Source organism: Oncorhynchus mykiss, chromosome 7 (genome assembly GCF_057628025.1).
Source record: "Oncorhynchus mykiss isolate SJ-2025 chromosome 7, ASM5762802v1, whole genome shotgun sequence".
NCBI classification, from domain to species: Eukaryota; Metazoa; Chordata; class Actinopteri; order Salmoniformes; family Salmonidae; genus Oncorhynchus; species Oncorhynchus mykiss.
The window spans coordinates 15,468,462-15,486,238 of record NC_143028.1 but is presented as its reverse complement, the minus strand read 5'-3'; the positions used below and the strand labels follow the sequence as shown (position 1 = coordinate 15,486,238).

The 17,777-nt window shown below is 41.5% G+C and overlaps 1 protein-coding gene across 1 annotated transcript; it reads left to right on the top strand.

Moving 5' to 3' along the window:
- Window positions 1-1,020: 1,020 nt before the first annotated feature.
- LOC149982326 (uncharacterized) lies at window positions 1,021-3,573 on the top strand. The gene is made up of 3 exons (XM_090242207.1): window positions 1,021-1,032; window positions 2,589-3,012; window positions 3,101-3,573. The coding sequence occupies exons 1-3, from the start codon at window positions 1,021-1,023 to the stop codon at window positions 3,571-3,573; spliced, it is 909 nt and encodes a 302-aa protein (XP_090098333.1).
- Window positions 3,574-17,777: the final 14,204 nt, after the last annotated feature.

The window sequence follows — 17,777 nt, the reverse complement described above, 5'->3', positions numbered from 1 at the left end:
TTGAAGATTAGTAATTATAAGAATGAACGGTAAATGTACTACTGGTGATACACACTACCGGTCAAACGTTTTAGGACACCTACTCATTCAAGAGTTTTTATTTTTGTACTATTTTCTACATTGTAGAATAATAGTGAAGACATCAAAACTATGAAATAACACATATGGAATCATGTAGTAACCAAAAAAGTGTAAAACAATTCAAAATATATTTTATGAGATTCTTCAAAGTAGCCACCCTTTGCCTTGATGACAGCTTTGCACACTCTTGGCATTCTCTCAACCAGCTTTGTGAGGTAGTCACCTGGAATGCATTTCAATTAACAGGTGTGCCTTGTTAAAAGTTAATTTGTGGAATATCTTTCCTTAATGTGTGAGCCAATCAGTTGTGTCGTGACACGGTAGAGGTGGTATACAGAAGATGGCACTATTTGGTAAAAGACCAAGTCCAGCTCAAATAAGCAAAGGGAAACGACAGTCCATCATTACTTTAAGACATGCAGGTCAGTCAATCCAGAAAGTGCAGTCGCAAAAACCAGATATGCAGGTCAGTCAATACTGAAAATGTAGTTTCTTCAAGTGCAGTCGCAAAAACCATCAAGCGCTATGATGAAACTGGCTCTCATGAGGACCGCCACAGGAATGGAAGACTCATAGTTACCTCTGCTGCAGAGGATATGTTCATTAGAGTTACCAGACTCAGAAATTGCAGCCCAAATAAATGCTTCAAAGTTCAAGTAACAGAAACAGACACATCTCAGCACCAACTGTTCAGTGAAGACTGTGTGAATCAGGCCTTCATGGTTGAATTGCTGCAAATAAACCACTACTAAAAGACACCAATAAGAAGAAGAGACTTGCTTGAGCCAAGAAACACGATCAATAGACATTAGACCGGTGGAAAAGTGTCCTTTGGTCTGTAGTCCAAATTGGAGATTTTGGGTTTCAACAGCCGTGTCTTTGTGAGATGTGGTGTGGGTGAACAGATGATCTCTGCATGTGTATTTTCCATCGTGGAGCATGGGGGAGAAGGTGTGATGGTGTGGGGATGCTTTGCTGGTGACACAGTCTGTGATTTATTTAGAATTCAAGGCACATTTAACCAGCATGGCTACCACAGCATTCTGCAGCGATTCACCATATGGTTTGCACTTAGTTCCACTATAATTTGTTTTTCAACAGGACAATGACCCAACACACCTCCAGGCTGTTTAAGGGCTATTTGACCAAGAAGGAGAGTGATGGAGTGCTGCATCAGATGACCTGGCCTCCACATTCACCCGACCTCAACCCAATTGAGATGGTTTGAGATGAGTCGGACCGCAGAGTGAAGGAAAAGCAGCCAACAAGTGCTCAGCATATGTGGGAACCCCTTCAAGGGGAAAAGCATTCCAGATGAAGCTGGTTGAGAGAATGTGTGTGCAAAGCTGTCAAAGCAAAGCTGTCAAGGCAAAGGGTGGCTACTTTGAAGAGTCTAAAATATATTTTTATTGAACACTTTTTTGGTTACTATATGTGTTATTTCATAGTTTTGATGTCATCACTATTATTCTACAATGTAGAAAATAGTACAAATAAAGAAAAACCCTTGAACGAGTAGGTGTTATAAAACTTTTAACCGGTAGTGTATGTAATGAGAATTAATATACACTAACAATCAAAAGCAAACATTTCACACAATGAAGTTGGATGTGCACAAATTGCTGGGAGAGAGCGCATTCTGGAGAGTGAAGTGCGTTGTTCATCTGGGCGCATGTTCAATCTGACGTTTGCATTTACCATGCAGCATTTATGATGATATGACCTCAGCAGAAGTCAGGGCATTCATACTTCTTGCGCTTCACAGAGCAGTGCAGAGATGTCAAGAAAGTGAGTTTGTGTTTATACAGAATGTACCACCCCCACCTACTGTCAACCAATCATGTCAATGCGGAGCTATACAGAGCCCTCCGCATTGTTGCAAAATTTGGGAGGCGCATGACGATGCGGTACAGAGCTCGATTTGGCCTCTACATGCCACTGCGTCACACCCTCCATACGGAGTCTCCGACCACAATTTCAAATCAAGCATATATTGGCTGTAGTCTAGGCCTCCGCAATGGATTAGTTCACAGAGATGGGCGCAGATATATATATATATATATATATATATATATATATATATATATATATATATATATATATATATATATATATATATATATATTTGTTACTGCTCGACTAAAACAATCTCGGTTGACCAACAGCCTAACGACCAAACAATCGACCAGTCGATTAATTGGGGTCAGCCCTAATTTGATTTGACATTGCACAGTTGCACTTCCATAGATGATTTGCTAGTTGTGGCTTAAGTTAGCCAATGTTTGTAGTGGCTGTTTAAAGATTTATAGGCTACTTTCAAGGTGAAGAACCAACTAGAATTACGTCGTAAAAGGCTGAACTTATCCTTAAACAGGGACCCCGATTATTTTTGTTGGGATTTGTCTACACTGTCAGTTGAGGATGAAGCACTGCCTGACTTAAGGCAATGCAAAGACATCAGCTTATAAATTCTAACTCTTCTTTTCTCCATCCCTTCAAATTTTGAGCAGTTCATTGTCTCTGAGGTGAAGTTTCCCCCTAAGCAGCAGCACTTTGAACAAGAGTGGAGCCCCGATCTGGGGCAAGATGGCTGGAACCCCATACAGATTAACAAGAAGCAGGAGGAATTCCGGATCATCCAGGAGGAGGAAGACTCTGTATTCACTCCTGCCTGGGTGAAAAGTGACTATGATCAGTACTCAACTCAGTCCTCACAAACCCAAAGTGAAGAATACAAAGACAGACCAAAACCTAAGGAAGTGGATTATTCAAAGCCAACCAGTGGCTCTCGGCCCAAATCGAGGAGGACACAGACAGAAAAGAGAAAAAGCTTTATCAGCTCCAAGGGTAGAAAATCAATGGATCTGAAATCACCAATGCAAAGGAGGTGTCAGACAGCAGATAAACCATTTTGCTGTAGTGATTGTGGGGAACGTTTCACTCAGATGGGAAAACTGAATTGTCATAGGATCATGATACACTCCCAGAGGTAATCAGTTTCGCTGTGTTGAATGTGGCAAATGTTTTGCTCAGTGGGGATATCTGGATTCTCATATGAGGATTCACACAAGGGTGAATTGTGGCAAAGTATTCACTCAGTCTGACCGCTTCGAACCCTCCTTGACCACTTTGAAGGATCACACAGGAGAGAAATTTTATTGCTGTGGGGAATGTGGCAAATATTTTTCTAACGCTGGTTCCCTGAATTATCATAGGAGGTCGCACACAGAGGAGAAATCGCATCGCTGCCATGATTGTGGCAAATGTTTTTTTAAATTTAGGGATCTGAATATTCACAGGAGGATTCACACAGGGGAGAAACGTTTTCACTGCCAGTTCTGTGGAAAATGTTATAATCAGCACACTTCTCTAAGTTATCACATGAAGAATCACACAGAGACATCTTGTAACTCTCATTATTGTGGCAAATGTTTTCGTCATAAAGGTCATCTGACAACGCATATGAGGATTCACACGAGGGAAATCAGATAATCGTTGCTATAGTAGCAGATCTTTAAGCACTGGCGGTCACAAGTGCATATGAGGATAATCAGATGAACAGTAAACTATTTTGCTGTCAGGATTGTTGTAAATGGTTCACTCCTTCCAATCTGAATCGTCTGGGGAGACGGAGGGGAGGAACCACATTAATACCATGACTGGCTAATCTTTCACAACTGCCTTTCAGTTGACACTGCGTATGAGACATTCACACAGGGGAGGATTCTTCCACGTTTTCTGTAGAAAATGCTTTAGTGCCAGAAGTGCGTTGACTAGTCATCGGAGAACACACAGCTAAGAACAACCTTCAAAGCCTAAAAGGGTCACCTGAGGACATTGCTTGAATGACCTTTACTCTGGTAGTCCTGAAGCCTGATTCTCTATTCAAATCTAATTTTATTGGTCACATACACATATTTAGCAGATGTTATTGCGGGTGTAGCAAAATGCTTGTGTTCCTAGCTCCAACAGTGCAATAGCAAGAAACAAAGGATCCAATTCGGGAAAGTTGTAATGCTGGGGAGTTACCGCCACTCTGATATCCAAAAGTACTTTCCGGCTCTATGTAATCACACAAAACGTTCTGGGCCAGTAATGTAAGAAATAACACACACAAAAAAACAAAATACTGCAAAGTTACTTAGCTAGAAGCAAAGCTGCCATGTCTGTCGGCACCATCTATGCATAACTATTAAAAAGCCATAATCGGGACATATTCTGCTTAACCTGTCATTTTCCATTCTGCATTGGCTGTAACTTTCATTAAGTGTAAAGCTGTATTTTTCCACTGAGAACAGAACTTGTATGGGTAATTGTGTAGCCCGTCTCTTCCAGAAACCATGTTGTGTGTTTCATTGTTCAGTATCACCCATCGTCTATAATGATGCATGTATGTCTCATTCAGAATTAATATTCTTGTCACTCCGAAGAATAATTTGCCTTTGAGCCATTTTAGCAGTTGTATCTTGAAGAGGTTGCTGACTTTGTGTCGAGTGATCTCCCAGTAGGCCTACTGTTTGCAACATTAAATACTTTTTCTGAATGTGATGACCATCACCTGACTCTCTTTTCACACTGACAATTTTCATTGGAGCCTTTAAGGCTATGATACACTTGGAATTTCTGGAGGTAATGTTGCCTCTGTATCATGGGCTTAAGAGTACACATGGAGAGAAACATGACTCTGTCCTGTGTGGGGGAAGGGCATCACAGAAGATTGAGGCACATTTTGTAACTTCCACCTGTTAGTGGAGACATGCCACAGTTCTTATTTTAAAAGTCATTCAGTTTTTCAGAAGTATCTAATCGGATTACAATATTTTTTTAGTCAGATTAGTTTTGAATGTGTTGAAATCTGTCCAGTGTTTTGGCGGGGAGTCGGTAGAGAATAGTGTTGCAGTAGTCCAGTCCGGATACAACAAGGGCGTGAATGAGGGTTTCAGCAGTGGGGTCAGTAAGAGAGGGTCTCAGTCATGAAATGTTTGTGAGGTGGAAGAAGGCTGACTTGGTGGTTTACTTCCCAGAAGATCCAATCAATATCATGAACGAGCAGCATTAGGTCAACATGAATGAGAAATACTCTTGGACATAAAGAAGGCAATATTATCTGGAAAGTATGCATTTTGAATGTATCAATAACATCATTCTGATACTCTCCTCATACAGAGACATTCAAAATATAACGGAATCCCTGTTTTTAATAATGTGAAAACAGACTTTGAACCAGAGCTGTGAGTTTCCTACAGTACTCTGTACTGTTTAATAGTTACATCATTCAAATCAAACTTGATTCACTTAGGGGCCTATTTACTCAGGACATTTACCCCATTCCTAGGCATGCCTTTACTCTGCACTTCTTAGTAGTTGGTATTCGGACTAACCTTATGTAGGTGCGAAACGAGATTTGTGGGAGTGGCTCCCTTGCGCGCACTGAATACATTTTGTTTTACCCCAGAAAACACCCACTGAGCGACAGACTGAATCGATCAGGTAATTTATTCAATTATTTTTTTCTGCTCATGTATCTAAAGCAATCCCTTTAAATACGGTGTACCTTTTAATTTGAATCTGATCGGCACAAGACAAATCTAGCCTACGGAGAATGCGTTCAGAATATGGAGCTCAATGAAAGATACCCATCAAAACATCAATATTTGTCTCCGTTTCAGAATCCATGGGTAGATTTAAAAACCCTCTGATATTACACATTTATCGTAAGGTAAGTAAGTATTCATGAATCCTAGGTTACTTCCAGGAAAAATAGGGTTGTAGGGCTTTTATGCATAAAATAAAACTAAGCAGTGTACATTATTAGTAGGATATAAATTAACCCTGATTGCCCGCACTGATCATGGAACTGTGTGACAATAAGGTCCAGGTCTTGCGCTGCAATTTGAGTTCAAACTATAATGATTTGGTCTGCGCTCCATTATTGTTTTATAAGCTTAGATGCCCGGATGTATACTACAATTTGTACGAGGCCTTCAATTAAATAATATCCACTATTACTAGCGACCCTCCGTAACAACCACAAGAACGTGAAAGCGTTTACAGAAGAAACAAATTAAGGTAGTCTAAACCAAACAATGCAATGGAATTATACGAAATGTAGGGTATCAACTGAGGGGAACTAACACTAAATGTGTTAAATAAGAGTGGTTAATACTGAGGGTCACTACCTATTTAGCTGCGAATAACATTTGACATAAAGCAAATGATAGGAAACAGGAAATGTCGTAGCATTTAATTAAAGCATTTTAGAGCGACTCACTGTGCTCGGCTTTGCTTTGTCATCCCATTTGGCTTGCGTCTCCAAGTTTAGTCCTGCAAGTTATAAGAGCATAGAATTGCAATTCTTTACAACGGCACAGCATGCCATACTTCACAGTGGGGAAAAGGGCAGAAATACCATTCATGTTGGTTTGCTTATGAGTTTTCTTCACATTTGTCTTCAGCAATCATAAAGGTAAATGCTCTTATCAGTTTATACATTACAGTGCATGGAGAATGGTGTCAAACCTATGGGGGGGAAATGAAGTATATGTTTTTCCACTTGAAACCGACAGGTTGCTCAACCTTATTCTTGGGATTTTCACGGTAAAGTGGTGACATCATGAGGGAATGAAGTCGAGGTCAGAATATGGCTTATATGTAGACACACCTCCATTTATTTGATCTCCTCCCCAAACACGTGCCTGGCTGGCACTAGCGTTTCCCATGCTTCAGTTTAACGTCAGAATACCATAGAGAGGGCAATGCAAAAAAAAAAGGGAATTAAGTTCCATTTACATTTGCAACTCGGTCTGAATTACCCCAATATAACTGTTTACAAAAGTAAATCTATCACATATTTTTTTTTCAGTTGTCCAAACCCTGCCTTTTAACTTCCATCTTCTGATGCAGGTCAGCGTTTTCTTCCGTTATGAGTCTTGTTCTGGAGGCAGCTCTGCAGAGTGGTCACTAGGTCGCACAGCCACAAATTCGTAAAATCTGATTTGACCTTAACCTTAAATTAAGACCAAAGAGCAAAAACATTTTTTCATAATTGTTTCAATATAGCTAATTTTGACTTTGCAGCTGACCCATCTAGCAGAAATCACTCAATTTTTCCTCAAGGACAAGACTCAACCCAATAAACGTCAACCGGCTCTTCTGACAGATCTTTGTCTAAATGTTATTTCTTCTGTTTTAGTCCTGTTCTCTTTCTTTTTGTGAACTTTATTCATATGTTTTAACAGCTGAGCTGTACGACTGAATCTTTTCCCACAGACAGAGCAGCCATATTCCTCTCATGTGTGTCAGTTTGTGTATGGTTAGGTTCCCCTTGACACTAAAGCTTTTCCCACAGTCACCACAGCCAAAAGGTTTCTCTCCTGTGTGAGTCAGTTTGTGCACATTCAGGTGCCCCTGCTGATAGAAGCTTTTCCCACAATCACCACAGCTAAAGGATTTCTCTCCTGTGTTAGTCAGTTTATGCTTCTTTAGCGAGTCCTTAAATTGAACCTTTTCCCAGTCACCACAGCTAAATGGTTTTACTCCCATGTAAGTCAGATTATACATGTTTAGGGGCTGCTTGCGATTGAAGCTCTTCCCACAGTCACCACAGCTAAATGGTTTCTCTCTTGTGTGAGTCAGTTTATGCATGGTTAGGTGTCCCTTCTGTTTTAAGCTCTTCCCACAGTCACTACAGCTAAATTGTTTCTCTCCTGTGTGAGTCTGAACATGTTAGGTTAGGTTACTCTTGAGACTGAAGCTTTTCCCGCAGTCACCAGAACTAAATGATTTCTCCCCTGTGTGAGTCCGTATATGTTGGGTTAGGTTCCCCCTGCGATTAAAGCTCTTCCCACAGTCACCACAGCTAAATGTTTTCTCTCATGTGTGAATCATCATGTGCTTGGAAATATCTACTTGGAAAGTCTTGCCACAAAAGGGACAGGGGCAGGTTTTCCCATTGTGACACAGTCTGACATGGGCCTTCAGTTTACAGGTAGACTTGTAGCATTCACTGGGTTTCTTCTTGGCGAGAGTCACATGCATCTGCAGGTCAGATTTTAGAGCAAAGGTTTCACCACAGTCATGGCAGCGGAGAGCTTTTATAGCTGTGGTGCTGGGTTTGGATCTTTGTTTCTTATATGGTGGGTTGTGATCCAATGGTGGGCTGGGATCTAATGTTGGGCTGCTGTCAAGTCCTATTGGGTCGCTGCTTTCGGCTGTGCTGTGGCTGGATGCATCGTTTTGATTATTTGGAGGGTCACCGGGAATGCTGAGAGACCTCAGCGGAGTCACAGTGCCAAAAGGTGTGAGATTCACTTGTTTAGGGTTATGTTCTCCACAGTCTGGATTTGAGGAGGAAGGAAGGACTGAAGTGGGTCCTCCTGATCACATTCACTTGTCACACAGAGAGGAGCGAATATGAATTCTTTGGTATCAAATAGTTATTGAAGCGGTGACTTCCTCCTCTTTAATCTGTGTGGGCTCAGTGTTCTCCTGCCCCAGACTAAGGCTCCGCTCCTGCACACAGTGCCCAGGGAGAACCTCCTCTTCAGAGACAGCGAGAGAGAGCTGCAGGGAGTCTGGAAGGAAGGAGATGGGGAGTAGAGGTTATACAGTCTTTACACATCAGGGTTGGGGTGAATTTGAATTAAAAGTGGAAATCTGCAGTTTAAACAATAACAAAGTGGCCACACCGCCATTGTTTTGGTAAAGAGCTGAGGGATTGGGCTGGAGAAATGTAAGCGCTCTCAAATTCAGACAGAGTTATGGGGAAGGTGCTCAAGGACTGACCAGCTATTATATCAAAATTATAGTTTTAACCATGTTTAAAGGCTATACTGTTTTTGATAAGTCACATTGTGTAGAAACACTGTGGTAGAACAAGCTTATATTTGGGGTTTTGATGGGGTACGACAGTTGAAGTAAGCTAATGAAGCATTATCTTAGGGTTAGTTATATTCTTCAACAGTCAATGGGTACATACACTGAGTGTACGAAACATTAGGAATACTTTCGTAATATTGAGTTGCAGAACAGCCTCAATTCGTAAGGGCATGAACTCTACAAGGTGTTGAAAGCATTCCACAGGGATGCTGGCCCATGTTGACTCCAATGCTTCCAACAGTTGTGTCAAGTTGGCTGGATGTCCTTTGGCTGGATGTCCACACGGAAAACTGTTGAGCGTGAAAAGCTCAGCAATGTTGCAGTTTGACACAAACCGGTGCACCTGGCACCTACTACCTCGTCCAAAGGCACTTAAAACGGTTGTCTTGCCCATTCACCATCAACAGCACACATACTCAATCCATGTCTCAAACATCCTTCTTGAACCGGCCTCCTCCCCTTCATCTACACTGTATGAAGTGGATTTAACAAGTGACATCAATAAGGGATCATAACTTTCACCTGGATTCATCTGGTCAATCTATGTCATGGAAAGGTGTATCATTTAGGTGTTCCTAATGTTTTGTACACTCGGTGTATAATTAATTTAAAATAAGAAAAAAAATTACCAATCGCAGATTGCCCCTTTAAGACAATAGATTTGATTAGTCAACTGAAATTCCAATTCAATCATTTGAAAACCATAAGCTATTTTTGATATCTTCTCAAAAATCTATTTCAAAAGTTTTGACTGTCAAGACATATGATTCACCTGTAAAACTAATGAGACGATATTTGGTTGCGACACACAAAAAGTGGACGAGGAAGCATGTTTGAATTAAGCAATAAGGCACAATAGGCAGTGCTATGTAAAGAATACAGTCATAGGTAAATGGCGTTGTTCGGCCCGACGCGAAGCAGTCATTATATAGCATTATATATATTATGTATTCATTATATATCACTGACTCGCATACCTTATTGCTTAATAAAACGATTACCAACATATTCGTCAGGTTGTCCATGTTACAGACGTGTGCGTGTCAGTCGCATTTTCATTTGTTTTAGCGTTTTTCTATTGGCATTTACTTTGATATATCCATAATAACGAAGAAAAACATTCGAGACGCTTCACTTTTTTTTGGCACAGGAGAAATCACAGTTCAAGAGTGAAACATCTTTCCGATGTCTGACAGCAACGCAAATGCCGTGTTCACGTGCTATCAGAAACCCGGAACCTCAGAGTTCAAACGGACACTTTTTTTTTTTGCATAGAACTTCCTATTAGTTGAATCTGTTACTTCCCAAGTGGGAAACTTATCTTTCTACAATGAGTTAGTAAATCAGACATTTCAGAGTTTCCTAGTTCCGACTAGCACGCGAACGTGACATTATACACTGCTCAAAAAAATAAAGGGAACACTAAAATAATACATCCTAGATCTGAATGAATGAAATATTCTTATTAAATACTTTTTTCTTCACATAGTTGAATGTGCTGAGAACAAAATCACACAAAAATTATCAATGGAAATCAAATGTATCAACCCACGGAGGTCTGGATTTGGAGTCACACTCATTAAAGTGGAAAACCACACTACAGGCTGATCCAACTTTGATGTAATGTCCTTAAAACAAGTCAAAATGAGGCTCAGTAGTGTGTGTGGCCCCCACGTGCCTGTATGACCTCCTTACAATTCCTGGGCATGCTCCTGAAGAGGTGGCGGATGGTCTCCTGAGGGATCTCCTCCCAGACCTGGACTAAAGCATCCACCAACTCCTGGACAGTCTGTGGTGCAACGTGGCGTTGGTGGATGGAGCGAGACATGATGTCCCAGATGTGCTCAATTGGATTCAGGTCTGGGGAACGGGCGGGCCAGTCCATAGCATCAATGCCTTCCTCTTGCAGGAACTGCTGACACACTCCAGCCACATGAGGTCTAGCATTGTCTTGCATTAGGAGGAACCCAGGGCCAACCACACCAGCATATGGTCTCACAAGGGGTCTGAGGATCTCATCTCGGTACCTAATGGCAGTCAGGCTACCTCTGGCGAGCACATGGAGGGCTGTGCGGCCCCCCCAAAGAAATGCCACCCCACACCATGACTGACCCACCGCCATACCGGTCATTCTGGAGGATGTTGCAGGCAGCAGAACGTTCTCCACGGCGTCTCCAGACAGTCACGTCTGTCACATGTGCTCAGTGTGAACCTGCTTTCATCTGTGAAGAGCACAGGGCGCCAGTGGCGAATTTGAAAATCTTGGTGTTCTCTGGCAAATGCCAAACGTCCTGAACGGTGTTGGGCTGTATAAGCACAACCCCCACCTGTGGATGTCGGGCCCTCATACCACCCTCATGGAGTCTGTTTCTGACCGTTTGAGCAGACACATGCACATTTGTGGCCTGCTGGTCATTTTGCAGGGCTCTGGCAGTGCTCCTTCTGCTCCTCCTTGCACAAAGGTGGAGGTAGCGGTCCTGCTGCTGGGTTGTTGCCCTCCTACGGCCTCCTCCACGTCTCCTGATGTACTGGCCTGTCTCCTGGTAGCGCCTCCATGCTCTGGACACTACGCTGACAGACACAGAAAACCTTCTTGCCACATCTCGCATTGATGTGCCATCCTGGATGAGCTGCACTACCTGAGCCACTTGTGTCAGTTGTAGACTCCGTCTCATGCTACCACTAGAGTGAAAGCACCGCCAGCATTCAAAAGTGACCAAAACATCAGCCAGGAAGCATAGGAACTGAGAAGTGGTCTGTGGTCCCCACCTGCAGAACCACTCCTTTATTGGGGGTGTCTTGCTAAATGCCTATAATTTCCACCTGTTGTCTATTCCATTTGCACAACAGCATGTGAAATTTATTGTCAATCAGTGTTGCTTCCCCAAACTGTTTCCATAAAGTTGGAAGCACATAATTGTCTAGAATGTAATTGTATGCTGTACCGTTAAGATTTCCCTTCACTAGAACTAGGGCTTAGCTCAAACCATGAAAAACAGTCCCAGACCATTATTCCTCCTCCACCAAACTTTACATTTGAGTTGCTAGGTTCTCCTGGCATTCGCCAAACCCAGATTTGTCCGTTGGACTGCCAGATGGTGAAGCGTGATTCATCACTCCAGAGAATGCGTTTCCACTGCTCCAGAGTCCAATGGCAGCGAGCTTTACACCTACCGATGCATGGCATTGCACATGGTGATCTTAGGCTTGTGTGTGGCTGTTCGGCCATGGAAACCTATTTCATGAAGCTCCCAATGAATAGTTATTGTGCTGACGTTGCTTCCAGAGGCAGTTTGGAACTCGGTTAGTGAGTGTTGCAACCAAGGACAGAATTGTTACGGGTTATGCGCTTCAGCAGTTCCATTCTGTGAGCTTGTGTGGCCTACCACTTTGCGGCTAAGCCATTGTTGCTCCTAGACGTTTCCACTTCACAATATCAGCACTTACAGTTGACAGTACACCTGTCAGCAATTTGAAGGGGTGTCCACATACTTTTGTATACATTGTGTAGGTGGGAGGATATACAGGCTGTAGCAAATGTAAGCTATTAATGCGCAATTTGCCTAAATGGATAAGGGAAACACTTTAACCATATTTTTATTTCGACATTCTAGCTTTTTGAGAACTTTTTGTGTGTGACTTCATTACTCCAGCTGTTTTTAATCGACACAAGACCGTTCAATGGAAACGCTCCTTAGCATGCAATTGTCAGGCGGATTTTTCTTTTGTCAAACATTCTTTATTGCGACAAATGATGGAAACAGAAATTTTCAAGTAAACTATGATTGCAGAAGGTATGCAGAGCACGTGATGTCATCACGTAAAAATAAAGCTCAACTGCACATTTAATTCTAAATGCCTATTGCTTGCTAAAAATTTTTTTTTTAAACTATAAAATGTATATGTTTCTTTGCCTGACAAGGCATATCCTGACTTTCAAGAATGCCTGAATTGTTCTGCCTTGCTTTTCGGGTTAGCTGGATGGCAGTTTCACCACCGCATGTATGGACCGTGGTGATACGTTGCAATATGCAAATGATTACAACATGGCAAATATTAGTTCATTATATCCATGCTGGCTATTGCGGGTTACCGGAGACCCTATGAGACAGTTTATGCTTGATCTGAAAATGTGGTCGGAGGGGCCGTTTGGATGGTGTGAAGCAAACGCAGAGGCCAAATTGAGCTCTGTACCACGTCTCCGTGCGCCTCGTGAAGAAGGCGGGGTTGCAATCGTGGTTGCAACGGGGTTGCGATCGTGGTGGAAATCACGTTGCCGAATTCCCGGAGCGCCCTGCTTAGGGTGAAGGAGTTTGAAGTAGCACGGCAAGTTTCCCACACAGAGGCGCAGGAAAGTGGAGCTGAGGAAGCTAGGACGGTGGATGCCTATCAGCCAGTTGAGATTCAGAATCTCGTTCATCAGTTGAAGGATACAGATACATTGATTTGTTGCGCAAGTGATTTAATTGTACTGCCCAAGCGAGCAAGAAGTCGGACATAATTCTATCCGCAAGGTTTTTGGATATTCAGGAATTACAGTTGAAACATGGTTGGGAATACTGTTATAATAATGTTGAACATTATTTACCCTCCCAGGCCCCTGATCCCGTGTAGGGGTGTGATTTGGATTGGACGATGACTGAAGGAGTGGGATGTTTTTATTTATCTATTTGTATTTTGTATGCTTTTTATTTGTCCTTTGAGCAATGGATTAAAACGTTTTTTCCAGTTCACTACAGTTAGTGGCGGCATATGCACATTAAGTTAGCGCGAACACCATTATATCCGAAAATAAGTCTTACTCAGTGGGTTTACTACATTTTATAATTCCCAGTTCCTATCTGCTTACGCCTTTTAAGGGGTGACTCTCCCATAGGCACCAGTGCTATGGCAGCTGTGTCTGGTCTGCTTAGATCACAGACAGTATATGGACCAGAAAAAAAAGGAGGGAGTGGAATCGCTCGCTTCCTCTTCCATCTCTGAAATAACCTTTGGAGCGGGTTTGTTTTGTTTGTGACGACCATTATTTCCTCGAAGTAGCCATAGTCGCTGATTACCCAACTCTCAGTCGACTGAAAATGTCTCCACTACAGTTGCTGCGTTTGTTTTTAAATGGCCGTTTAATGGCTACTGCTGTCGAGATTTTCGGGGCAGTTGAGAAAACGGTTACAGAGACTGCTGCGAATCACACCGGAGATAAAATGTTCATATAGAAAATAACTCCGTATGGTCGCCACATTCAACACTAGCTATTTCCATTAGGGATTTTTTTGTGTCGACATTTAACACGTTTGCATTGAAAGTAGACGCGGCAATTGCCTGCTACACTGCGTTTTCATTGAACTGTCTTGCAAATAAATCACACACACAACTTTCGCCAAACCTGGGTCATTTCTCAATTAGATTTTATCAACTAATCCGTCCTCCTTTAGAAAATAGTCAAAGATAATCCAAGAGAGGGAAAATTGGCAAAAATGACTGTAGAAGTCAGGGCCTTCATGCTTATTGCGCTTCGTGGAGCAGTGCAGAGCTGTTGTGAAGGAAGTGAGTTTGTGTTCATACTCGACCTCCCGCCACCCAATCATGTTAATGCGGAGCTACACGAACATTGTTACGGGAATTCGGCAACGTGATTTCTACCACGATTGCAACCCCGTATATCACCTTCTTCACTACATATAGCTTCTGTCGGCTCACACTTGATACATTACCATCACTTTTGCAATTAAGACACTGCAAACGTTTATTCACAAACGCTCTCACTGCATATCTTATGAGTAGGCAGATACTCTACTTCAAACATCAGTAGCACTAATTGACTTTCCGACTTCTTCCCATCTATTACCAGTGGTGGAAAAGGTACCCACCCTACATTTTTGAGTTGTCAACTAACGTGAAATCAACAAATAATGTCACCATGTCATTGGATTTAGGTTAAAGGTTATGTAAAAAAACAATTGCAAATATAATCAGTTTTCTGTGTTGATTCAACATCATCACATTAAATTTTTTTGATGTCGAAACAAAGTTGATTCAACCAGTTTTTGCCCAGTGGGCAGTGTAGATTTTGCCTTGTGTTGTAAGTCAGGAGTTCCCAAACCTTTTCACTCAGGCCCCTCTTCCAGGACTGGGAAACACACCCATACCATGATGCAGCCACCAACATGCTTGAAAATAAGGAGACAGTTACTCAGTGACGTGTTTTGATGGATTTTCCCCAAACATAAGGCTTTGCATTTAGGCCAAAAAGTTGATTCCTTTGCCGTGTTTTCTTGCAGTATAACTTTAGTGCCTTGTTGCATAGAGGATGCACGTTTTTTAACATATATTTTGTATTCTTCTTTTCACTGTCATTTAGGTCATTATTGTGGAATAACTATAATGTTGTTGATCCATCCTCAGTTTCTCCCATCACAGCCATTGACCTCTGTAGCTGTTTTAAAATGACCAATGGCCTCATGGTGACATCCCTGAGCAGTTTCCTGCCTGTCCTGCAGCTCAGTTCAGAAGGACGACTGCATCTTTGTTTTGTTTGGATGGTTTAATATATCATCCACAGCATAATTATTAACTTGACCATGCTTAATGAGATATTCAATGTCTAATTTGTTAATGTTACCCATCTACCAATCATTGCCCTTTTAGGCTTTATGAGCTCCCTGGTCTTTGTAGTTGAATCTGTTCTCGAAATTCAATACTTGACTGAGGTATCTTACAGATTTTATATGTATGGGTGACAGAGGAAGGGGTAGCCATTCAAAAATCATATCAATCCCTATTATTTCACACAGAATGAGTCCATGTCACTTAATATGTGACCAAATTGTACACCTGAGCTAATTGCCTAAACAAAGGTGAATACTTATGCAATTACCATATTTTAGTTATTTAATTTTTATTAATTTGGAAACATTTGTAGAATTTTCTTTTCACTTTGACATTATGGACTATGTTGTGTAGATCAATGACCAAATAAATCACTATTAAATCCATTTAAATCCCACTTTGTAACACAACAGAATGTGAATCTTAATATACTTACTGTATATTACTGTAAAACCAGGGTCCAGTCTACTGACTAGAGTTCCTAAAATACAAAATGGTTGAGTCTCCTGCACCAGAGAGAAGCTGAGTGAAATCCCAGGTCAGTTCTTCTCTATGGGCTTTCATCAAACAGGAGCATCACTGTCTATTATGTACCCTTTTTCCTGATAAATGAACATTTAGGGATTCCCTTTTGTGAGACTTCACATTGGTATGAAACAGATGCATTCAACTACCTACAGTATCATCTATAAAATACTAAAGGTACGAAAACAAACATATTTATCTGGTGTCTATAACTCCCTGTCATAGTGATTTGCTGGTGGCAAAATAATGATATGCGTCTCTGATTTGGTGGATTATTTGTGCTTTTCCAGAGGAGGAAGTAGAGGCTGAGGCTGTTGAAGAGGTGGCGGCAGAACCTAAAGCTATAGGTATATTGACGCTTCACGGTGAATGATGTAAAGTCACAACTATCACCGATACTGGTTCTACTATTTCTGATTTGTGGTACATGCTGCAATACATGGCCACACAATGAAAGATCTTATATGTTGGATCTGTCAACAGGTAGGGGGAAAAAACACCAAAGACTAAATAAACGTTCATATTTTACATTATCAGATCAAACGTTGTACTTCAGCAAGGTCATACTCCTGCCTATATCAACGCCTTGGTATTAAGATGTCAACACATTTGATCTTTGTCTTTACAGCACCACGCAGGTTCTGCCCTGACGGATGGTTCAGCTACCAGTCCAAGTGTTTTCATGTTTGTGAAAACTCAACTCAATGGTGAAGGAGGTTTCTGATGAACTCCATCAACAGAGTTGAACTGAGAAGAGGCTTTGTGGAATTCAGCTGTGACTACATTGATTCTCCCAAGGTCAAAACATTAAAAAAATGTATAGCAGGAAGATCGGAATGCTGTGAACCAAGAGGTTGTGAGTTCAAATTATAGGTCAGGACATAATGAATAATATTTACTGTATAAATGAACATCCACAATGTAATCATGTGTGTCAAATTTGTAAGTTTAAAACATTGTATGTTAAAAGCACTGTGTGTGTGGGTGTCCCTAACCTTGCCAACAGACAAAGAGCTGTAAATAGATCAGTGGTACACCAATTAGGGCCTTGATGGGCTCGGCTACAGTAACAAGGGGTGGTGTGTAAAAAAAAAATTGTTTGTTTTTTTTGGAAGGGCCAACATTTATTTTGTCTCAGGAACATGCTGGAAACTAAACAAAAACCTTCAGGCGACCATGACAGAACATCCTATGTTTTAAACGTCATCAGACACAGGAATGTTTTCACAAAGTTCCCATGGAAACATGTCTAGAACATTAATATCTTATATTCTGAGAAGATGGCAACCATGTTCTGTGCGATGTTGATGGAATATTCTCCTAAACCTCAAAACTGAATACATGAATGTTCTTACAACGTTCCCAGGAAACGTGTCTAGAACATTACTATTGAATATTCTGAGAACATGGTAACCACGTTCTGGGTAAGGTCGGTTTGAATGGTCTCTGAGAAACAGTCCTTGCACATCACTGGATCATTCCTATGAAAACGTTAGGTAATGATCTAATGAGAATCTTAAGGAATTGTAGTCTAAAGTTGTGGGAACGTTTGTTGTTAGCTGGGTATTTCCTTGAGATTCAATTGGCACATGCATTTGTGCTGAGTTGCCATCTTCGAGCACCAGCATTGAGCAAACGGTGGTTGTATTTGATTAACGTTTATTGAAAAAGTATGGATTCCAGGAAAC

Coding starts and splice junctions, on each gene's coding strand:
- LOC149982326 (XM_090242207.1), top strand. Junction 3,013..3,100: donor TTGCTGTAGTGATTGTGGGG/AACGTTTCACTC, acceptor TTGAATGTGGCA/AATGTTTTGCTCAGTGGGGA.